The sequence below is a fragment of the Carassius carassius genome, chromosome 24, assembly GCF_963082965.1.
Source record: "Carassius carassius chromosome 24, fCarCar2.1, whole genome shotgun sequence".
NCBI classification, from domain to species: domain Eukaryota; kingdom Metazoa; phylum Chordata; class Actinopteri; order Cypriniformes; family Cyprinidae; genus Carassius; species Carassius carassius.
Window position 1 is genome coordinate 24,792,816 of NC_081778.1, and position 26,056 is coordinate 24,818,871.

The 26,056-nt window shown below is 38.0% G+C and overlaps 1 protein-coding gene across 2 annotated transcripts in view; it reads left to right on the plus strand.

The window, feature by feature from the left end:
- LOC132103270 (t-SNARE domain-containing protein 1-like) overlaps positions 1–26,056 on the plus strand; it is a 124,724-nt gene that overhangs the window by 42,164 nt on the left and 56,504 nt on the right. For both annotated transcript variants that reach the window (XM_059508232.1, XM_059508233.1), the window contains exons 5-8: positions 14,373–14,463; positions 14,662–14,736; positions 15,862–15,918; positions 19,926–20,081. In XM_059508232.1, coding sequence (XP_059364215.1) covers positions 14,373–14,463; positions 14,662–14,736; positions 15,862–15,918; positions 19,926–20,081 — 379 coding nt within the window. The remainder of the gene's footprint in view (positions 1–14,372; positions 14,464–14,661; positions 14,737–15,861; positions 15,919–19,925; positions 20,082–26,056) is intronic.

Sequence of the window (26,056 nt, forward strand, 5' to 3'; positions counted from 1 at the left end):
ACTTTGAGAAGTCAATATATCACTTCAATGTGTACTTTATCACAATCTAGACCGTGTTTACTTGTCTGATTGTTGGATTGCATTAAATTCTGAGGAATCTAATGACCGTTATCTAACTTCGAGAAGTTCAATATATCACTTCAATGTGTATTGTTTCACTATCCAGACCGTGTTTACTTGTCTGATTGTTTGATTGCATTAATTTCTGAGGAATATAATGACAGTTATTTAACTCGTGAAGTTAGATGTACTGGAGGGACTGCTGGGCGGGAGCAGCCCCCTCCATGTACAAACAGAGTGTTGCTGCCTGTGTTCCCCCGCTTCGGCACCAGAGGCTGAAGCAACGCTCTGGGCCAGTGACTTCCCAGCCTAATCCGAATCAGATGGAGCCGTACTTCAGGCTGGGAGGTCCACAGCCAAGAAGTCATGACACATTTGGTCACGACTACAGAGGGCGGCCCCTACTGGGGTAGAGCGGAGTCCACCTCATTACACGGAGCCCGTCTCACCTCAGGGCCCTCGGGAGGTGGGTCTGCCAACCCTGCCAGAGTTTCAGGGCGCAGCAGCTTCCAGCGAGCACTGCTCTCAGTTATTTCTGCCCGTGAACGTAGCGGGGCTAAGACGCTTGCCGCCCCTTTGGGGGCCTCTTACACCAGAGGTCAGTCTCGAGAGACTGATTCCCTTAGTACATTAGTTAGCAGCGTGGAAACAACTGCCAAATGTATCCCAATGGGTCCTGCACACAATAGAAAGAGGCTGTCGTCGGCCATCCACCGCCGACATTCAATGGGGTTACACCGACAGTAGTCGGCCCCCAGCAGGCTCTGGTGATGGAACAAGAAGTGAATACCCTATTAAGGAAGGCGGCCATCGAGGTGGTCCCTCCTCTAGACAGGGAGTCCGGGTTTTACAGACGGTATTTCATGGTTCCAAAGAAGGATGGGGGGTTGCATCCGATCTTAGACTTAAGTTATCTAAACCTCTCAGTAATGTCACTGAAGTTCAAAATGCTCACTGTCAAACAGGTTGTAGCTCAAATCAGATCTGAGGACTGCTTGTCACAATAGATCTCAAAGATGCAAACTTCCATATATCCATCCTTCCATAACACAGGATGTTTCTGAGGTTCGCTTTCGGGGGCAAAGCCTACCAATATCGAGTACTTCCCTTTGGCCTTGCACTCTCACGGCGCACGTTCACGAAATGTGTAGATGCGGCTCTGGTATCCCTCCGTATGCAGGGCATCCGCATTTCTAAACTATATCGACGATTGGTTGATTTAAGCTCAATCAGAGCAAATGGCGGTTCGACATCGAGATGTCGTTCTCGCACATATGGGGGAGCTGGGTCTGAGACTGAACGCCAAGAAGAGTGTACTTTCTCCAGTTCAGAGAACCACCTATCTAGGTGTAGTGTGGGATTCGACCACGATGCAGGCACATTTGTCTCCTGCTCGGATCGAGCCAATCCTTACCTCAGTCAAGAGAGTCAGAGAAGGACAGTTACTCACTGTCAAGCAGTTTCAGAGACTGTTAGGGCTTATGGCAGCTGCGTTCAATGGATACCTTTTGGCCTCTTGCACATGAGACCCCTACAATGGTGGCTCAAGACCAAGGGATTTTTCCCGAGGGGGAATCCATTATGAACTATCAAGGTCACGCGGCGATGCCTTCGTGCCTTAGACATGTGAAAGAAACCTTGGTTCTTGAATCAGAGCCCGGTGCTGGGAGCTCTTGGTCGCCGTGTAACGCTAGCGACAGACGCGTCCCTCACCGGTTGGGGTGCCACCCTGTCCACCCTGCCCGTGGTCTGTGGAGCGGTCGCCATCTGACATGGCATACCAGTTGTCTAGAGATGCTAGCTGTGCATCGAGCATTGAAATATTTCCTCCCAGACCTGAGAGGCCGTCATGTGTTGGTGCGCACCGACAACACATCGGTGGTCTCTTATATCAGTCACCAGAAAGATCTGCAATCGTGCCCCTTGTACAAGCTGGCACACCAGATCCTTCTGTGGTCCCAGGACAAACTCCTCTCGTTCGGAGCAGTGTATATTCCTGGGAGATTGACTGTGGGAGCAGCCATACTGTCGAGACAGGGGCCGAGGCCCAGGGGGGCTTCACCCCGAGGTGGTGAAGTAGATATGGAGAGTTTTTGGACCTCTTTGCGACTCAAGAGATATCGCAATATCCCCTCTGTTTCTCTCTTTGACCCTGTTAACTGCCCAGTTGGTACAGTTCTGGAGTTTCTCCAAGCTAGGCTCTCTGCGGGGTTAACTCACTCCACCATAAAGGTGTACGTGGCGGCCATAGCTGCTTACCAAGTCCCTTTCAACGGTCAGTCAGTGGGTACACCACCTAGTTACACGTTTCCTCCACGGTGCGCTGAGGCTGAGACCTCCAGTACGGTCCCATGTTCCCCCTGGGACTTGGTTGTGGTGTTAGAGGCTCTTTGTAAAGCTCCATTTGAGCCAATTCATGACTATTACTGGTTATTATTTCTCTAAAGAGAGTTGGAGACCTTCAGGCCCCCTCGGTGGCCCCTACCTACTTAGACTTTGCCCCTGGTATGGTCAAAGCATTTTTATACCCTCGAGCGGGTTACGTTCCTAAAGTTCCCTCTGTTACGCCACAACCCATAGTACTGCAGGCCTTCTGCCCTCCTCCCTTTCGGGAGCCAGACCAGGAGAAGCTAAATTGTATGTGTCCAGTTTGAGGACTGGACGCATACGTCCACAGAGCTGCCCTGTGGAGAAAAACTGACCAATTGCTTGTTTGCTACGGTCCTCCTAAGAAGGGTTCCCCTGCCTCTAAGCAGACCCTTTGTCATTGGATAGTCGAGGCTATCAACGTCTCCTATGAGTCCTCTGGTCTTCCCCTTTCTTTGGGAGCCAAGGCTCACTCTACTCGGGGTATGGCTGCCTCTAAGGCCTTTCTAGCAGGTGTGTCCCTCTTGGACATCTGCAACGCTGCTGGATGGTCCACTCCCTCTACATTTGCCAGATTTTACAATCTCGATATGCGAGCCACTCCTGGCTCTTCTGTCCTCTTGCCTTAGCTGTGCTCTTCGGATACACACTAGGCAGGGGATTGGTAGTCTGGCAGCGTTGGCACATCGTTCCCCAAAGCGCTTGACGCAGCTCGAGTTCCTGAAGAGGAACGTCTCTAGGTTACGAATGTAACCCTAGTTCCTCGAAGGAACGAGACGCTGCGTCGCAGAGCCATACTCCCGGCACCCCTGCTAGCGCTTGCTTCCCTACTCAAAGCTGAAGTCAGCTGCGTGGCAGGTGCCTTTATAGCTTCCTGGTCGCTACGTCACCCCGCCCGTGACGTCATGCCCTTCCATTGAACAGATTGCACACAATATTCAGAGTTGATCTTGCCAAAGGCGTTTCCCCAAAGCGCTTGACGCAGCGTCTCATTCCTTCGAGGAACTAGGGTTACATTCGTAACCTAGAGACATTTTCTGTGATTTGTGGGTATTTTGTTGCATGACTTAAACTATAAAAGTGTTCTTAAAGGGATACTTTACCCAAAAATGAAAATTTGATGTTTATCTGCTTACCCCAAGGCAGAGGCGGATCTAGTAAAATATTGATGGGGTGGCGAGAAGGGGGCAGGAATTTGTGAGGGGTGGCAACATAAGGCAGACATATGTATACTGAAATTTAGTCACTGTTATCACTGTTTGATGATAAATAGTATATGTACACACTACAAAAGGGCACAGGATGCCATTTACAAACTTAATCTCATGCAATCAATGTCTTGCATTTGAAACAGTTCTTATAAGGAATAAGTGACCATACAATGTGATCTCACTTAATAGGAGATAGAAGTGTGATAGAAGTAAGGGGCATTATCACAGGAAAGGCATTAATGTTAAGACACAGGTGATGAGTGGCAGATGTGTGAGAGGGGAGGCAAACTTTTTTTTTTTGACTGACTGTATATACAAAATAAGAAACATTAAAAAAACACTTCTTCATATTCAGCAGGATTTACACCATTTACACCAGTGTCACATTTTAAACTTTGTTTTTCACTAATGCATACAGTATGCATCGACATGTAATTGAGAGCATTCTGAAAGATTAAGTGTTATCAACATGTCAATTTATTATAAGAAACACAAGACTTTAATACCCAATGACATTTACAGCTGGGGGGACTCAACTGATTTTCAACTGTTTATTGTTAATCACCATCTAACTCAACCAGTCAAGAGCTACATTTAGCATGATGTTATATGAATATGGTCCCTGAAGCATAGGTTTTATTAGCTGACAATAATAATAAATTAATAAAAATAGGCACAAATACAAATGTACTTTTAGAAATTGTTTTTGAAAAATATGGTGTTATTTTTTTGGCAAGTTTATATTAAAACATCTATGAAAACTTGTTTGATATTCCTTTAAAAGCACGTTTTAGTAGATCTTTTAATAAGTATATTTTACTGTGCAATTTCTTACATAATTTCTTTGAGTTAGACCAAACTTTTATTTTGGTGGGTTGTAGACATTTGTGGTGGTGGGTTGTAGACAGAGTTTCTGTGTTTTTTAATATACTTTTATTATTATTAGCTATTAGGTCTACTTGAAGTATATCATAATCTACTGTGCAATACAACTTCAACTTTCTGTTGAAATTTCTTGAAGTTATACCGAAATTTTTTTTTGACAGGTTGTCGTAAAGTTTATGTCTGTGTACGATACGAATGAATGATGATAGTTTTATCAAATGAAATGGTGAAATCCTCTCATAGCACGCTTGCGTGCAAATGTTGTACTCTGTAGTGAAGAGCTAAAAAACACCACGCGTGCTTCTGTGTGTGTGTAGTAGTAGAGCACACATAGATCCCAGAGACGTGTAGAACAACAATTGCAGTCTCTTTGACCTTTAATATTCACAGACACTAGTCCATATCGAGATTTGATTAAATGTACAGCCCTACTTTTTATTTATTAATTAAAAAATGGCCTAATTCCGTGACGTTCTGCTTTATACAGCAAGTTCCATTTGTGACTGAATTCCGCGATTCAATCCCATGTCGCTTTGCAAACACAGACGGGGTGAATTTTTGAAATGAAAGTGTGAAAGTTTTGAAGTGGGTAACGTATCACTTAGTAGACTACACCACTGTAACATAAGTAAGCGAAATAACGTTCTTCAACCTGATATTTATCATCTCAAAGTCAACATTACAACTATGCTAGCACTGTGCTATCATTATAGCTTAATTTCTTGATAGACAGATAATCAATTTTTTTTGCCTCTTCTGTGTCTCCTCGCGACTCCGGGTTCCCTCGCTACTCCGCTTCGCGCGCACTCATAAACAAACAAATTTAAAATATAGTCTATTGCCGCTCTGTCGTCTTCTCATGCTGCCTGCATTCACTGCAGTGGGACATTGGAGATACGCGCTCGTAAATTTTCAAATTGGCCATAACTTTTAATTCCTTGCAAGGGGTGGCAAGGCTTTCTTTAAGGGTGGCATTTGCCAGCCCATGCCACCCCGGTAGATCTGCCCCTGCCCCAAGGACATCAAAGGTGTAAGTGACTTTGTGTCTTCAGTAGAACACAAACTAAGATGTTTAACTCAAACCGTTGCAGTCTGTCAGTCATATAATGGAAGTGAATAGGAATCTCGGTTTTGATAGTCAAAAAACATACATAAACAAAACCAAATTAAACCTTGCAGCTTGTGACGATACGTTGATGAGTAAAGATGCAAAACAATCAGTCTGTGCAAGAAACTGAACTCTTTTTATAACGATTTTTACCTCTGATTCACCGCAATGTCTGAACTGTCCTGAGCGCATTTGCGTCGTCTTCTTCAGCCGGCGAATGACACATTTTCTTCTTCTTGCTTTACAGAAAGATTGCAGAATTATAAGTGCATTATTACCACCTATCTCTCAAATGGACCATAGATATTGTCAATGGTCCATTTGATATATATATATATATATATATATATATATATATATAGATATAGATATAGATATAGATATATATATAGATATAGATATATATATATATATGTGTGTGTGTGTGTACACTGTTAAGCATGGTTTATAAGTGAGAATTTAGCATGTAATAAATATCATAAGTCAATTTAATATAAAATAAAAATAAAAACAATAATTAAATAATCATAAAGCATAATAAAATTTATTTAGAATATTAAAAAGAGATTACTTGATTATTGAAAAAAAGAAATTGCTAGTTGCAGACCTAATCTCAAGTGTTAGCTCAACAGCTTACAACTAAAAGTGTTTGTACACATGTGGTGCATGAAAAATCACTTGGATAATTAAATTCGACCCATCTTTGTAATCATAGAAACACACACGCAGCAAAACTAAGTGGATTAATCGTTCACACCCTTTGTTTGTCATTGTGCTCGTTAGAGCAGTACACATTCCGCTCTGCTGCATACAGGGCTTCTGAGAGACACTCTTTGTCTTTGGAATGGAGGACAGACTGCACTGTCTGTCCTTGTTTCTGCTGAGGATTCTGTAGACAGAAGGTGAACCTTATGCTGAGAAGCCTATAAGGACCGAAATTACATTCAAGTAGTTGGTGGTATTGAAAAGGTGCTTTGAAATTATGGCATTATTTACCCTCTGTGACTTTCCTTCTTTTGTAGACCACTAATGGAGATTTAACGTGCCATGTTTTATTAATTTTATATGCAACCATGAACAAGATTTCTTGAGAACTACAGCAGATGTGAAACTTTTCAGTGAGTAATGACTTAAGTTTCAGTGTTTTCTCACACAAAGCTATCGTATGGCTTCAGAAGGTGTATGAGTTTTTTGCCTACTTTTTGTAGTTTCTGGAGCTTCACAACCTCTAGTCACAGTTCACAGACTTTCCTTGCATGGAAAAAAGCAGCACCATTCAAATGCTTCCTCTTTTGTGTTCAAATGAAGAAAGAAAGTTCAAAACAACATGATGGCCAGAATTTTCATTTTAGGGTCTTCACAGTACTGGGTAAAATCTTGTTTACATAGTGACAGTAAATTATTGATAACTTATTGATTCACCCTAATTCTTCATTTTTCTCTCAAATTTTCCCTTCTAAAAAATCTTACCGCTTGTATACTTTTGGAAAGTCTTTTAGTTTTATGGAACTGCTGACTCCAGCCACTAGGCAGCTGACTATAATTACACATAAAATCCACAGAATTATTTTAATTTGACATTTTTGTGAATGCATTGATTATTAGCTTTTCATCACCTCACAAACCCCCTGCAGTTCTTTCAGGAACCCCAGTACGGGAAACCTTGACAGTTTGGGAAACCCCAGTTTGGGAAACCTTGATGCAATGCTTAATGCACTTCATGATGTTGATAACAAAAAAATGGAAAATTAGGTCAAATGTAATCTAAAAGTAATCAAAAAGTAGATAGAATACATTACCTAAAATGTGTAATCCAATAGATTACTTTACTAACTACAATTTATATTATGTAATTCGTAATCAGTAATTAACTACTTTGTATAAGTAATCTTTTACAAAAAAAGTGTTGCATATTTCATTTGTCTGCATTGATTTTATTGTGGTTGTGGTGTTAAAAAGAGTTGAAAGAGTTGAAAGAGTTGACTCTACCCAGCATTGGCTATTAATTTTATGATGTTGAGGATAAAAATAGCAGGTATTTACAATGGCTGCAGATCAGAAATTATATTCAGTATTTCATATATCTTGTACAGGCAATCATATATATTGTAATGTTGTATTTCTGCAGAAAAACATACCCAGTATCAGTCATGACAGTAACGTTATGATTCAGTAATGCAATCTTGGCGGAAGACCAAGCGTGTGTATTATTAATCGTCTGGTCTCCTAAGCAAATGCAAAGTTAACTATGCATAATCAGAGCAATCAGAAAATGAACAGATGATTATAAGCGACTTTACATCACTTTACATTCAAGCTTTAAAAGCAAAACAAGTGCAATTTACTTGCAAACTCATCTAGCTAATTTCACTTCTATTAAACCCCCCCCCCCCCCCCTAATCAATGTAGTGTGAAATATATTATTCATAAAACCAACATACCAAATATGCTTAATGAAAAATGCACCATAAAGACCATTAGCTAAATTAAGCTGGTTCTGAAAACCTGTTGTGAATGCTCACTCCTCACACACAAATAACTAATCAAGTGTTTCAGTTGCCCTTTTAGTGAGTATCTTTTGTGAGCCGTCACAAGATATGTAGTCTCCATCTTTTTGATTATGTATGGCATCACTGCACAAACTTTGCCTTACCTGACAATGTCAGAATAGTGTCCGTCAACATGACTGATTCGGTATGCGTCATTACCCCAGGTCAGGATCGGGGCTTAATGGAACGTTACGATGGGATAATTGTTTTCTACTCATTAACCCTACATTTCCTCTGCTCAGTTGGCAAGTCAACTGTGGACACTTGGTACTCTGGTTTCACGAAGAGTGCAGGAAAAGTACACCAGAATATTCATCAATGCTTTACTACTGAAGTGGAGACCTTTATTTTATAAATGGTAGGGGTGACAACATATAATTACGCATGTTTATTTTTATTTGCCATGTACTTAAATTGTAAAACCTGAATCTTTTGATGAGAACTGAGAGAAAGAAGCCAGAATACAAGCATATTTAATCAAAAGTGAGTTTTTCTTCAGTGAGTGTAACAAGCAGGATAGTGTAGTCGTCCATTCCCTATGGGCATATATATATATATATATATATATATATATATATATATATATATATATATATATATATATATATATATACGTAAAATATTTTTTGTGTATGTTTTATGGTACGATTCAGGCAACCACATCTGCTGTTTTGCTTTCCTCATAAAAAATGTTTATTTTATTTCACAGTGCATGTGATTAAGGCCATCCAGAGAGCGTGCTGATTTGTGTACTTTTTTTTCTGCTCGCATTTAATGTTTGCAGAGTGATTTTACTCAGACTTTCACTAATCCCAATCGCTGTAAATTATGTATCACTCACTTGAAAACAGTGTTGATTATCATGCACAGCTGACAGAAAAAGAAACACGCTGATTGTCATGACAGCAAAAAAAAGTTGTATGATGCAGTGCAAGAAGAAAGGTAGACCTTAGAGTACACTTGCTTATATAAAGTACCAGCTGACAACTCTCCATCATCAAAAGGCAAAATGGAAAATTGGTATATTCTCAGGTCTGTGCTGTGTGGTTATACTGCATCTGTTAGAGATTATAGGTGTTATTTTTATATCCCTAGACTTGTTAAAATCACAGAAAGAGAGCTGAGTTTCTAGAAAACAAAAAATAGAACAGTGTTTATTAGATTTTGAATGCATTCATGGTGCAGTATGATTCATATATAATTCTTGGTTAACTTGATCTTGGGCTATATGACCCAGACTGACTTTTGCAATGCAATGAAACACCTTAAGAAAGAAAAAGATTGTGTTCCTTACACAGCTGTCTGAAACTAAATAAAATCTCACAAAAGTAAATACACAGCATGACCTCAGTACATCACACATCTGAGGGAGAGAAGTAGCTTTTGAGTCACTGTAACGAGTATCTTTGTGTTACAGTATTTTCTGACCTCCAGGTAACCAGTCAGGATTTGAGATTCGATTTGTATCATTCAGGTTATGCAAGGCAGTGTGGAATTACAAAGCTTTATACTTTTGTCTGTCAAGTTGTGTGAGTTATTGCAGAACTGCACACAGGGGGAGACTGGGGCAAGTTATCAAACTTTTTACTCACTTACATACCTTAGTTTTGAATTAATTATTAAATACATGTTTAGCTTATGTGTTAAAAGGTTCTTTATTGGCATCAATGCTTCGATTAAGATCATTCATGGAGTCTTTCAATTCCACAAAAGGTTCTTTGTGCTTCCTTAAATTATTAATATGTCCATCATACAAAAAAATTGTTCTTTTAAGAGCTGTTCACCAAAACGTTCTTTGGAGAACCAGAAAAATGGTTCCTCTGTGGCATCGCTGCAAAAAGCCCTTCTTTGAACCTTTATTTTATTTTTATTTTTTTACAGAGGGCAAGTAATCATCTGAAAGCATCTGATGGTGTTTGGCCTTGGCCTCCTCATTTTCCATCTTCTCGTAGATTCATTTGATGATCTTCAGTAGCAACCCACCTCAGCTGTAGCTAGCAGTAGCCGCATTTCCACTGTCGGGCCAGTGCGAGCCAGGGCTTAAAACAGGCCAGGTGGGGCTAATAGCCTCGGCCCACTAGCACCGAGGCCAGAATAGTGCAGGGTTTCCACCATCAGGCCTGAAGCTCCGCTGCGCTTCACTTAAACATGCCCTTTACATGCCTCTCATGAACAATGTCATGCAACCCCATCATTTCACCAACAAAGAGAAGTTATCAGAAAACTAATAAGAAATAAGTCACTGGAACATGCGCGATCACACACGAACACGATAACAGCGGCCGTTTGTTTGCATGCTTTGTTAAATATTCAAATTCAAAAGCATCGATGTTTTACTATAGAATAAATGATACATTGATCATAATTAAATAATTTATCAGGACTCAAAATTAATCACACAATAATAAATGTATTTATATTTTATTCATTTATTTTTAAACGCTTATGAAAATAGCCTGCTTATTCAGTTGAGTTTGTTTCTGTTTATTTGTAACCACAGTAGCCTATATACGTCACATTAAGAATGAATGATAATTTTTCCTGGTTGCATTTACCATGTTTACTATGGTAACGTTAATGTTTAGCGTGCACAGTGTTTTACATCGCTTATAAATATTTCTGCCTTGTGTGGTGATCATAATCCACATCAGATCAAGTTATTTCAAACACTCGCTGCTGACTGAAAGTGAGTTTTGAGCTGAACTTATTTTAAAATGCTGGTGTTATAGCTGTTATCTTTCTGAAATGATCTGCAGCACTGATGCTCTCCAGACTCAGAGAAACTCCACCTTTGTTCATAACCCCTGCTCTAGCCACAGCTGGCCCGCTTTGGCCCAAGGTTTTCGTCGGGCCAAAAAACCCTGGCCGTTGGCCCCGAGGAAGCCCCAATGAGGCACGATCAAGCCCCGGAAGTGACAGTGGAAATGCGACTGGCCCTGGCACCCACTAGCACGCCCGGTTTAAGCTCGACAGTGGAAATGCGGCTAGTGACTCAGTCTCTGTTCAGTACTCCAGGGCTTCAGGTTGAAGATGGCCATAGCCAGTCAAAGCAGAGGAAGATTCAGATTCTCTTCCACCGACTCTACAGACAAGAAAAAAAGCTAAATGCGGACCATGAACAGCGTTTGGGGAAATAAACTGCTGGGTTTTGAATATGTGGGATGAGTAATAACCGAACTTGAGATTGTGTAGGGCATATTGAGTTTCACATGTTACCGCTGAGGGAACACGGGAAGCTGTAATTGAGAGAATATTTAAGGTGTTCAATGGATCACAGTGTGCAATATAATAAGGTTGAGTCATGGATGTTTCAAAGGGCTTTATTTGTAAACCAAGGCATTATTGTTGAGTTATAAAATGATTTATAGCAGTTAAATTTTTATTTTGTCACAGACAAATGTCTCTCACCACAGGTTTATTTCCTGTTGTTTTTTTTCCCTTTTTTCTCTTCATAGGACTTTCTTCCGTCCTCCAATTGGAGAAAATTCTTTGGTCTGGCCTTGTCCTTAACGTGATTTTTTTTTTTTTTGTAGGTTTTTTTTTTTCTGCCTCTGTTTGTTTGTTGAATATTATCCGGTTCTGTCAGTCAACTGACAATAATGAAGTCAGTTTTACAGGTTTGGAATGATATGAGGGGTGAATATGATTTTTTTAATTTTTAAGTGAACTCTTATTTTAATAATCAGTTTATAGAGAAGTGATGACCTGTCAGAGATGGATATATCAGCTATTAATTCACCACTTCTGGGAATGACCCAACAAGGCACTATCAACCGTGCCCTAAAACCCAATGCCAACCAGTTTAACAATGCCAGGAGGGGTTCTCATATTAAAATTACTGGAGGGGAGAAAAAAAAGAAGAAGTTTTTACATTTTAACCATCATGTAATACACTTCTAGGCAGGAGAAGCTATGGTCTCTCCAAAAATCTCAGCCAGTAATATTAAGTCCATGCATGCAGAACTGTAGAGGAGTGAGTCATTGCACATGTTCAGCCTTGAAACAGACTGATCACATTAAAAGAAGTGCCCAAAGTCAAGCTTTATGGTTGAACTGCTCAGCCATGTTCGACTATTCTCTGGCGTGTGATTAGAACGTTCACTGTGGACCTTTGCCTTTTTTTGTTCACACAGCACGACTGCTGCTGCCGCTATTGTTACAGGTGCTTTTCTGCTCTACTGGTCTCGTTTCTCTCTCATGGACTGAGAATGACAGTGACATGCCCCCACCCATAACGAATGCACTAGAGATATTTCTGCCCGACGCCTCTCTCCTCTCCTCTATCCTCGCTTTTTAAATCAATATTTGATTGGTAGGGGGGGGGGGGGGCCCACTTTCGCTGGTACATATCTCTGGGGAGCAGGAGGCACTCTGGATGGTGGTCTTGGTTTGGGATTTAAAGGAAGGGATCAGACGGAGCAGGGCACAGACACTAAATCAATGGCCTTATCCAAACCCCTTGGTCCGCATGAGGAGAAAACGGAATTTCTATCAGGAGAATATATTTGTTCACTAGCTTCTGACCCATTGGCCCCTTTTTCCCTTCTTTCTTCCATCCAGTTCAGAACTGCAAATATCCAAGCTCAAGTTTTTGACATTTAAATTCTTCTGAATTTTTCCCTTATTTCTAGCCTTTTTCAGGCCATGTTGCCTCTATTTTCACCCCATTTCCAGAGGTGGATTATGACATTGATGTACCCAGGGCCCTTGACACAGGAAGCATTCTAGCATTAAAAACAGCTAGACGGAGAAATAGAAGTGTACAAAAGGGACGTTTATGGGTGCATGAAATCCCATACATCATTTATCATAACCCTAGATTGCTTTGACTGGTCAATGGTTTAAAATAGACATTGATTCAATAAGCCACATCAAATGTTTTTAACTTGCTAAAGTACCTAAATTGGACATTTCTCTGTTATTTGGCATAAAACAGTACATATTTTAAACATATGCTACAAAACTAGCAAGGATGGGCAAATTTAGCAATTTTTGTTTCCTTTCGATTCGTAAATGTGAATTTGAATCGAATTGCCTGTAACATTTGATTTTGGATTACAATGGCAGGAACAGGAATTGTTTCTCAATTCAAAGAAATTCCAGGTAATGCATTCTGGGAAGCGTAGAATATATACCTTAAAACCTCAAAGCTTTTTAAACTCTAAAACTTTTTATCAAGCCATCATTCCAAATTTGAAAAACTTTGTTGATCTAGTTATGAATTAGTTTGAATTTACGATCATTTTAAGTCTATTTCCATTTAATTGCAATTCTCCTGTTTGCTACCAATTCAAATTCAGTTCAAAGTCTTGGAATTGATTCTCAATTAAAATATGAATGCCTCACAAACATGAAGTCTAGTTAATATGAAACGTTTCTGTAACACTTCAGGGCCCCCTTATGGTTTGGGGCCTTGGGCAAATGGGAACAGACAGCCATGTGTTCACATAGTCTACTGCTTCCCTTTCTTCTCTTTTATTTGTGCAATCATAAACATTGCTCTATATAAGTCCAATTTATGCAATTTTGATTTAATCTGCTCTATAAATACATTCAGTACAGCAAACCTCTAACTGTACCGTGCTACCTTTCCTCCATTTGAATTGCTGTCTCTGTACACAACGTCTAAAGGCCCGTTCAAACCAAGCATGATAACTATAAAGATAACTATAAAGATATAGATATTTCCAGCTGATGAACGATACAAACATTGACATCCAATCAGAATCCATCCTGCTGTAACGAGCTCGAGGATTAAAAGCGGCAGACGCACGTGTGCTCAGAATAAACAGACGATATCGTTCGCTGGTGTGGACGCTAATATCGTTATCTTTATAGTTATCTTTATAGTTATCGTTCTTGGTGTGAACTGGGCTTAATCCTTTGCTTCACCTCCGGGGTGGCAGATTGACTCCTGCCTGGAGCCTAAAGCCTTCCTGACATCATGTGTGCTCTGCAGCCATGACACACAGTCCCTCACTGCACAATGTTGTCCCTCTGTCGCACAGTCATTGATATTGATTTACTTAATTGGTTGAGCCTAAGCCATCCAATAAGGTTGTAAACCTATCCCAACTTGGAGAGCATTGCACCTTGGTATAATTAATGAACCGTTTTGATTCATCTTTCTTTGGTTTGTAAAGCACAATTACCTATCTTTTCACCCCTCTCGTTCTGCTCCCTCTGTTACAGACATTCCACACAGCAGCAAACCAATAAACTCATAACAAGCACAAGCCAGCTTGTTAAACAACTCGCTGACATCATCAGCGGGTCTTCACGGGTAAAATAAATATTTTCTAAATCTCTCAATTTCTTATGTTTTTGGAACAATCGTCCTTATATAAGTATAGTCCGTGATATTGGGTTATATCATGAAGCATTCCACTGGCATGTGTTCTAAAATGTCATGGTAAAGTTATGGTGGTGTTAAACTGAACCAGCTTTCATTTTAAAATCATGCTCTTTTGTTTCCTCACAGCAAGACAGGCTCCGTCTGACGAGACTCAAAACAGAGCTATCAGATTCTTTGCAGCGATATGGAGACCTGCAGAAGGTACACATGAAGAACTGGCTTTCCTTTATTTGTCCACAAAATAACACGCGGTTAGGGCTGTAAGAGTTTCTGCAGCAGCTGTCAGTATTGAAAATTTGGGGAGAAATTGTACCAATTTTTTTGTTTGTTGTTGTTAACATTATGTGAGAAATTTATAATGAGGTTTGAGAAAAAATGTATATATGCTGAATGTAACTCTATCATTGTAAACTTAAATCATATCAAATTTAATACAAGTTACTCACATTGTGACATTTGAAAAAATATTTTGTATTCATTTCTGAAATGAGAGCACACCTCAAGCTATTAAAATAATGCTAATTAATATGATATATATGATTATTAATATGAAACTGAATATTTTTCTCTTTCACCTGTAAAAAAAATTGTTGTAGAATTTTCGCTAAAAATATGCTGGTAAATTTCACAAACACAAACAAACCCACTGAAAACCTTAAACAGAAATGTATTCCAAAGCATACTTTAATAATCTTTGTTTAATTTACATTTTTTTTTTACATTGTACATAAAAATAAAGCAATAGACTAACAGGGATCTATAATAAGTTAGAATAAAAATATAATAAAAATATATTTATTGACTGACAAGTAAAGAGTACTAAATGTTCATTTACATATTTCGTGATGTTATATATATATATATAGTTATGTAGTCATACAGATTTTGTTTCTAAGATTCTTTCTTACATTCTAACTAGTTACAGTTGCCTCCATCCTCAAGTAATGAAGATCAAATGGTATATTTTAATTTCCAGCGACAGTGAGCATATATGAAATATTATTTGTCATGTATATATATATATATATATATATTTCTTTTATATATTGTTTTCTTTTTTCTCAGAAATTAAAGCAATTGCACTTGGCAGAGAAATAACTCTATTAAGCATGTGCTGAAGAAGTGTCAACACTGTATTTTGTGTTCGAAGAAATGTCGTTTTAAAACAGTCCCCAGTCTCCTCTTCTGTATCTGTGCAGCCCATTCATGCAGAAATAATATAAACCAGTGAAAAAAGAATCCAATGAACTTCTCTTTAGTTCAGCTGCCGTCACATGTCTGGCTGTATTTGCATATTAATGTAATTTTTTCCCTTCTCTCTGACAGAAAATTGCAGACCGTTCGAGGGCCTTACTTCCTCATGCACAAAAGGACAGGAAACAGGTGAGTGGGCTTTAATATCTAGTTCAGAGAGAGTCCACTTCTTCCTCTTTGTTCTTTCACGGGCTCTTTAACGTCCCTGTGACAGTAAGATAGAGAGTATGATTGCGTGTGTGATTGCGTGTTCATGAGGAGCTCTTTGATGCCCCTGTTTTTTCACCATTTCATTTTCTAGCAGGTCAGATACTGACTGTCAGAACTTCATGACACTTAAAAACCTCCGTCTGCTTATGAAGATTGTTTGGAACCACTAGGCTTGTGGTCCAGAATTTGCAGCCGTGGCAGTCAAAATGTGGTCCAAGATCAGGGCTGGAAGGAATATAGATCCACAAGATCAGATACATGACCTACCTCCTTTATGCAAGACATTTAAAAGGAAAATTCAACCAAAAATGAAAATTCTGTCATCATTAGCTCACCCTCATGTCATTCACCCAGATGTATTTCTTTAATAATGTTGTTCTTATGAAATATTAAAGAACATCCTTTCAGATGTTTTCATATAACGAAAGTGATAGGAAACGCGGGATGTTCAGCCATACAAAAAAAAAAAAAAAAAAAAGTTTAACCTATCCCTAACACTTTCATCAACATTGACAAGATTTTCCATTATTTATGACGTATTAGTTCCCCGCCATTAAGTTATTCCAACAACCTGTGTTTTCACTGTTATACTCTAGGGGTCATTGTTACGGATCTTCTGAAATAGTACAGCGTCTTAAGATCCAAAAACAACCGAAGAAGATGATCAGCATAACAAAAAAAACTTTGTTTACCAGTGGACTGAAGTTTTTTACACAGTTGTTAAGCTAACTTGATCACCAAACATTCAACGGCATATAAATCAAAACTTAATATTACTAAGAAAAATAAATAAATAAACACACGTGTGCACAAAGTTCAAAATGTTAGATTTTTAATTTTTTTATTTATTTTTATTTTTTATGGGACTTAAGAATCACTTTATTTAATTTAACCCTGATCCGAACGCACGTGCTGGAGATATACTACTAATTACAGGAGCGTCTTTACTGTTGAGATGTGCATGAAAATCGCATTCGATTTTTCGCACAGCCCTAGTCTTTGGATTGATTGGCGGAAAAAATGGCTCCACTGATGTAAATAACTTGCTCTTTGCTATAATTAAACCATCGCTCAGCTTCAATCACTCAAAGACTGCTGACTTCTATTTAAACAAACTGTGGAAAATTGATTAAAATTACTGCAATATGAGTCTCTTCAAATCAGAGGTACATTACATAATAGCACCTTACCCTCCAGAGAATTTGGATTATGGAGACATTTCTAAATAAACGTCTTAAACTGGGAATATCCCATCTTGAATGAGTCATGCTAATCCTATGATTTAATGTGACCCCCCTCTCTCATAGTATATCACTTGTGGATTTTGAGAAAATCAAAGCTAATTTTATTGTACTGTATATATTCTAAATTTGAAATAAGGTTTAAATAAGCCCTTTTTGAAGGTATATAATACATTTTAGACAAAATTTCAGGGCAAATTATGCATTCGAGATACGAATGCAGATTGAAGGATAATTTCTGTTGTACATCTTGTCAGTAGACGAGAAAAAAACTCCAACTACAAGCCACTCTATGACCTAATAGACAATGATATCCTCAGTGAGTGGGATACTCAAACGCGCAAAGAAGATGATGTTCTTAGAGTGGTATTGTGCTGGACCGAGATGTATTGGATGTGTTAATTCTGAGAGGGAAGAATACAGTGAGTCATCCAACACATTACAAAAAATAATAGCACGCATCGGGCCTTTATCGATTTCATGCATATGCAATTTGAGAAATTAGCAGATCAATGTGGCTCTCTCTAAGTGACCAATTCCAACCTCTTCAACCCTTCAGTCTGACAGAGAGTTCAACCTAAATGACTAACAAAGGCAGCAGAGGCTTCCTTTGTGATTATTTTGCTGCAGTATGAGGTGACGAGTCATTATCATTGTATTATATTCTCCACAGCCATGAAATGTCAGTGCTTTGTTATTATATAAGATGCTTTGCAAATGGATCTCAAGGAAAGTGGTCTCACTTCTAATATAGAAGTTTCGAAGTCAGGTCCACATCTGTAAATGAGCAGAGGTGGTTTTGGGGTCAGTAAGTATTCAGGGCATGAACATAGAGTCATCCTTTGATTAAATACTACTATGGTACACTTTAAAATTAATGTTAAAATAACTGCAAGAAATATTTTAATGAAGTAGCTGTCCAGAGTTGAACTTAAAAGGTTGACTGAACTTAAGGCCCTTATATACTTCAAGCAAAACCGAAGAACGAAAGTAGGCAAAAAATAAGTTTGTTTGAAAATGCTTGCCAGAAAAGTTTGGTCTGGCCAGTAAACATCTCCACACTACCATTGGTCCATGGCAATTAAGTTATAGTGCTTTTGGGCTCAGCTTTTTTAACATGTAAATTTGCGTGTAAATTTTCTCGGTTTAGTCTGTGGTGGTCAGACAACTGCGACTGAAAATATGAACACACTGGAAAGCTGCTTTATTGTAGAAGTTGTAGTAGAAGTTGGAATTCTAATTTAAAGTGACACTAACACCGTTGGTTTTTTTTTTTTTTTTTGTAAAGCTTCTTACTTTAAAACAATCTATTTGTATAAAGTGATCCATATATAAAAGTGACATCACTTTACTTGTCTGGAGTGCCGAATGGCGGAGCTTGTGTGTGAACATATTACCATCACTGTGATCACTGCTGTTTTCTCACTGCTTTCATTTTTGTTGTGTGTTTATTTTGTTATTGATAGGAATGCGCGCAGCACATGTATACACACACACACACACACAGTATATTTAAATATTAGTGTTGTCAAACGATTAATTGTGATTTAATCACATCCAAAATAAGTGTTACACAGTTACATACTGTAATATGTGTGTGTACTGTGTATATTTGTTATATGTATATAAATAATTGACAGCACTAATATACATACAATATATATATACAATACAGACCAAAAGTTTGGAAACATTACTATTTTTAATGTTTTTGAAAGAAGTTTCTTCTGCTCATCAAGCCTGCATTTATTTGATCAAAAATACAGAAAAAAAATTAATATTGTGATATATTATTACAATTTAAAATAATTGTTTTTAAATTTATTATACTTTAAATTATCATTTATTTCTGTGATGCAAAGCTGAATTTTTAGGATCATTATCACATGATCCTTTAGAAATCATTCTAATATGATGATTCATTATCAAAGTTGGAAACCGTTCTGCTGCTTAATATTTTTAATAGAACAGAACATGTGATACTTTTTTTAGGATACTTTGATGAATGAAAAAAAAAAAAGCTATGTTTTTAAAATATAAATATTTTGTAATAACAATATACACTACTGGTCAGTAATTTGGGGTCAGTAATTTTTTTTTTTTTTTTTTTTTTTATACAATCAATACTTTTATTCAGCAAGGGTGTGTTAAATTGATAAAAAGTGATAGTAAACAAAATATATTATTAGAATATATATTATTAGATTTTTTTTTTTTTAATAAATGCAGTTCTTTTTAACCTTTTATTCATCAAATATATTAGACAGCAGAACTGTTTCCAACACTCATAATAAATCAGAATATTAGAATGATTTCTAAATGATCATGTGATAGACTGGATGTTACATGTGACACTGAAGGCTGGAGTAATGATGCTGAAAATTCAGCTTTGCATCACAGGAATAAATTATTTTTTTAAAGTATATTAAAATAGAAAACCATTATTTTAAGTTGTAATAATATATCACAATATTACAGTTTTTTCTGTATTTTTGATCAAATAAATGCAGGCTTGATGAGCAGAAGAAACTTCTTTCAAAAACATTAAAAATAGTAATGTTTCCAAACTTTTGGCCTGTACTGTATATATAAATCAATGCTGAGCTCATCTAGTGCTGAATCTGAGGATTATATGTACTCTTAAATATTTTAAGAAATTGTATCTCTCTTTGTGTGTGTGGATAGAGCCTACAAACTCCATTCAATGAACTGGTTGAAGAGGGGCCATTGTTCGGAGCAGGGGAGGGCATTGAGGGTGACGGACAAGCATTCCTGTCAGAGATCAGTGAAGAAGATGTGGAGATCCTGAGGCAGAGAGAAGAAGCACTGCTGCAGATTGAGGTGGGAGCTCAATAACCTAATTGTATTAATAAGCCACGCCCAACCCCTCATTATAACAGAGCATGCATTTTCCTCATTTGTTTTCTGTTTTTAATGTTTCAAATCTCATTTATTCCTGTGATGGCAAATCTGAATTTTCATCGGCTATTACTCTAGTCTTCAGTGTCATATGAGCCTTAACATGACACTATGTATATAATACAATATGCAACGAAAGCATTATAATAGGGCTGTATATAATAAGAATTCAGGAATGATCAGTAGATTTATTCAGAGCCCCGTAAAATTGTTGATTTTTGTTATCTGTCCATATAATCGTCAGTGCCCTGCATAGTCCTTTAATTCCAGATTTTCGACACGATTAAAAAGAACATTATCATTGGAAAGAACAGCGTTGCATTACTTACATTTCCATACAAACAGAACCCTCAGGTCTGCATACTCGCTGTACTAGCCACTTTTCTTTAGCAACTGTCTTTTTACCAAAATAGTAAAGACTCAATAGTTTTGTTTATTCTGCTGTCTAGTCCCAAGCACACAACCAGAAGGCTTTTTAAACTCCACTGAAAAACAGCATCCCGTTGCTCCATTGAAGTATGTCTCGTCTTTAGCAAAACAGCTGTTTTCCTCAAGTTGTGAATTTGCACAGATGTGAACTTGCGATGATGTGGTCATTCTATTGTTCTTTGACATCCGTTTGGGACTGTTTCAATGCCATTTGTTTCGGACGTGCACAGTGAGCTGTTTTTTTTTTTATTTTATTTTTTATGCAGGATGTTCTAAGACAAGTTTGAAAATTAAATAAATGTCAGCCCGACATGATTATTGACAAGGCTAGAGGGAAAGCGAATCACGCAGATGAAGCATTTAAAACAAATGACTGTTACTTTTTTGAATAGCAGGGAGTTCAGAAGCAAGAGGTGCCACACGTCCTAATGACTGATGACAACCTCGAGAAAGCCTTGAAATTAAGACAAATGGCTTTCCCTCCTGAAGACCTGTCTGAAGTTCATAGATGCTTGCTTGCTAACGCAGCTACCACATCTGGCTAACAGACAGGCATCAAACAATCCCACATCCCGCAGCCCTCTTAATAAATTCCCATTTATCACACGGACAAAACCTGAAAGGCTCAAACAAAAGCGACAGCTTGTTTTAGTCATAGAGAAATTAGATTTTTTTTCAGGTGATTGGAAGGGTGATGAGGACGACTCTGTGCTCCGAGAGCTCTGACGCAGGTTGCGGAGATGTCTCTGGCCCCGGGCCCAACCGAGCTGATCATATCTGACAATGTGCCTTTCCTGTCTAGCATCTTTCCGCCTTCCCAACCCCCCAAACCTCCAGCCTATTCTGCACCGCCTCCTCACGCAACTCCGCTCAAGTGAATCACCAGCATTTGCAGCCCTGTCTGAGCCCCATTCTCTCTCTTTTCATCCGTCTCTCTCTCTCTCTCTCTCTCTCTCCTCCTTCCCGTTCACTGTTAGATGGATTCCCAAGGGAAATGGAGAAGATGGAATGTGTGTTATCTGTGTAAAGTACAATCAGTCTCCCCTCGTTCACTCTCTCACACTCTCTTTCACTCCAAAAGCTGATCTGTCCTCCTGAGTACTTCGCATTTACTGTAGTGGCTTGTGCATTCAGGCGAACCCTTCTTCGGAGAACTGTTCAAAGGGACAGACACGCACACATAAGCCAGATAGAGGGCGGGGGGTTATTCCACATGCTGTTATGGATTCTCCTTCTTGATTTTCTATGAGGCGACCCACAAGGTTAATGAACTGTACTTCTGGGAAGACTAATTTGATTTGGATTAACCCTATATTGCAGTGAAACAACGGACACATTTGAAGGGAGGAGCGAGACGCCAGACTCCATCCTCCACTGTTTATGACATCAACCCCAGACGCACCTGCCTGACACTTTGGCACTGGCCATCATTTCATCAAAATGAATCAGTAAAAAATAATAATAATAATAAAGGAAAAAATGACTAAGGCATGACTAAGGACAACTTTCAAGGGGAATCTGAATGCAACACCTGGCCCATCCAGGAGAAAAAATACAGGCACGTGTCTTCCCTGCAAATGTGTCCAGTGCATCCCTTTTGCCCTTCAGTGAGAAATGGAAGTTTCATAGTATAGTGGAGCTACAGTAAATGATGTAAATGGCAGACAAGCAATGCTGTAATCTGCTTGTGAATCTCTAGTGTAGTAAAACTCTTAACTCTAGATTGAAAGCCCCTACTTACAAGATTTCATTTAATTTTAGTGGTCTAAGACAGAAAAGAATATATATATATATATATTTGTTTTTTTTCCCCTTAATTCTTTCTCTTACGCAGCTATGAGATTGAGCTATGAGATCCTACAATGTAAGATGTTTCAATTCAGGAAACACCCTTGTTTAGTTTTGGCCTGTAGTGTTGCTCATGCCTGTAGACATGGTGTTACTATACTGTAGGTTGTTCACTTTTTGTTGTTTAGCCAAGCAATGTTGGTTTTTAATATTTGTTTTTTAGTTTAATTATTTTCAGTTAGTTTGCAATACCTTTAATTTTCACTGAAAGTTTAATTCTAATTTATTTATCTAAACTGTGTTAGGTGTGTAACGGGACATGTATTCATCCCGAACCATCACTATGCATTTCATGCAGTCAGATGACGAATACAGTCAGTCAATAGGGGATCAATCCAGAAGGGCGCACACGGTAATGCACTGCTAACTGTCACAACAGGAAAGAGCAGAAGAAGAGACGATCTACTCACCAACCCAAAACATGAACAGCATTGGCACGCAAGGGCTCGAAGAACCGCCTGCTTGTTTTGAATCAGCAGTGTGGGAAAGTTTCGGTTTCTAGAGATGCTATAAATCAGAATCTGTTTTTAGTTTTATTTTGGCCGATCTCTATTGCAGAATTGCGCACAAACTGCATAGCCATCATTTCCCAAAATGTAATTTGTGTGAAGTTTTTATGAAGTCCGTAGAGGAGAAAATACTGTACCCGGCTGATCAAGCTTTAATGTACCTCTGAGAGGAACTGACCATCTTCAGAAATGTTTCCATGGCATTTTCTTTTCCTCTTACCTCCATTTAATGCATATTAAATTGCATTAGCACAGGCTCAGCTGGTTTGTTTATGGCAGTAACCAAGGAAATGCTATAATCACTGCTGTTCCATATGGGGGTACACTTGCATTTTCATTCAGTCCGTCTGCTGTTTTTGTTTTGTGCAAGTGTCTTATGTAGCAAAATCATCATTACTTAATCTAAAGTCAGACCATTCTGTTTTTGCTCACAAATCGTGAAATTATACAATCTATTTCTAATCAAAAATAACTGCTTATTGTACAGTACAGTATGTTGCACAACACTACTGTCTGTTCAATAAATAAATAAATAAATAACTTCTTGTACCAACTTGTATCAAACCACGACCCCAAAACCGAGGTACGTCCCGAACCTTGTCTTCTGTGTACCATAACACCCCTACTAAATGTACTGAATGTACAAAATGTCCAGTGTCTGGGCATGTAAGTGTACGTCATGATCTCGTGATGTTACCATGTGTTGCTGTACTTTGTTTTTGAACATGTAAGTTGTTTTGACCATGGCCATGGCCATGTCAGAGCACATTGCATGCTTTTCTACTCTGATGCATCAAGGCAAAGACATTGTTATTTTTATAACAAACAGCGTGACCCTTGAGAGAACTCTGACTCCATGGTGGTGCTCTTTCTCTCTCTCTCTCTCTCTCTCCCTCTGCCCCCCGCCCCATTAATCCACAGCTATGAACTTTGAAAGACCAGCCCTCACAACTCATTTTTTTATAAATTTTTCTCCTCCCCAATTAAACCATATAGGTATATGACTGGGAATCCTGAACTATATGTTAAGAACCGGTGAACCAGGAAGAAACCTTGAACAACCAGTCTGATCCCCAAAAAAATGACTCTATGAGTCTTTTCTTTTCAGAGAATTAATCAGTTAGAGCAATCACTGAATTAATCAGACTCACTTAACCTTTTCAGTAATTTCGTCATGTCTGACTGCCATAACAGCATAGTTATATATTATGTAAATAGCCTAAACAGTCTAAAACATGGAACATGATCTGTAAAGCATTAAGATTCCACAATACAGTAACATTTAAACAGCATTTAATACTTCAGTATGCTCATAATGTGCTATTATTTCAGGAGCTCTAGTTTTATTGACATCGATCAATCGTTTTTGAATGTGTAAAACAATATTTTTTATGTTTAATGTTCCTTTAAAGATAGCTCTTTAGTTCAAAATATGTTTTTTTTTCTTCATTATAGCATTAATAAGCAAATGGACTAAGATGAATTAAAGATGACAAAAAGAGAGTAAATGTAAAAGGAAAGATTTTTTCTAAGCCGTTTTTGTAGTCGTCACACACTAAAAGGCTCTTACGACCAAAAGAGGCTCTCTCTGATTTTACATTTGCTGTATTGATTTGTTTTTCTGAAAGTGATTTCTATCCTTTTTTAAACATTAATACATGTCTTGCTTCCTTTAGTGTTTGCCATTGGCTTTATTGTGCATCCCTGTGATGTGCCTCTGATTATTTTATTGTTGTTGTTTTTGTGTCACAATCAATAGCAAGTGCTGTTGAGCAACTCATATTCTAGTCCTCATCTAAAACATGACATACACAACACTCCCCCTACCATCTCAGTTATTATTATATATATATTTTTTTCCGAGATTAGATGCATACACACATTCTTTGTGCCCTAAGACTGTGTGCTTTGAGTTTTGAGGTCCTTGGGCTGTGACAGAAAGGAAACATTTGATTTTACATTATAAACCGTTTATTCAGCAAGGGCAAAAAAGAGACGTTTCACGCTTAAGCCCTCAGCAGGCTGTGCACGGAAATGTCATCATTTTTTGGGGGGCTGTAAGCGTGCGCGTAAATCTGCTTAACAGTTTTTCTTCTGTGGCACTGACACCACGTCCTGTTGCCCGTTGCCTTTGGGCTGGTGTGTGATGTGGGGAGAATCTCATATCAGCATTAAACACATTTATCTAGGAGAGTGAGAAAAATGGAGAGAGAGAGAGAGAGAGAGAGAGAGAGAAGAGGCAGGGAGGGGAGAAGGGTGGTGGATAGGATTCTGGGAGGAGGATGGAAGGCAGCATTAGGAGTGGAAAAGCAAAGTGTTCCACAGTTCAATACTGCATTAGTACATTAGAGCAGAGCTTTTCAACCTTTACAGGCCTAGAGACCCTCCAAACACACTCTCTACCAACCCAGTGACCTCCAGTAGAAAAGATTTCTCTGTAACACTTTATAAATTAATCAGATGTATCCTTCTGTACTGATTAACTGAACATTTAAAGCCAACTTGACACTCCGCTCCGGAAACCTGTTTTACTTTTGTTGCATTTAATGTGGTGAATTATTTTGTTTAATGTGATTTCATATAAAACTGGATATTCAAGGAACATATTATTATTATTATTATTATTATTATTATTATTATTATTATTATTATTATTATTATTATTATTATTATTATTATATATGCAATAGTAGCAGTATAGTACGTAGTAACTTTAATACTAGTACAATTTATGGATAATAATAATGAAGAGGAGTTGTTGTTATTATAATTTTAATACCACTAATCTGTTTTAAAATAAATAATTTGTAATAAATTATGAATATATTAAATTCTAATTATTATATTAATGAAAATTAATTTCAGTTTATTTTATTAAAACCTTTTAATAGTAGTAAAATATATGGATATTGTGTATGTTAAGGTATATTTTGATAATGATGATTAATACTAATTATTATTATTATTATTATTATATAGAAATAATAATTAGATTAGAAATAATAACTAGATAAAGGTCAATTATTATTCAGGATAAATTTAAAGTACTTCATTTTGAAATCTACACAGAAAGGAAATCTTGCATTTTTAATACAGAATTTCAGTTCATAG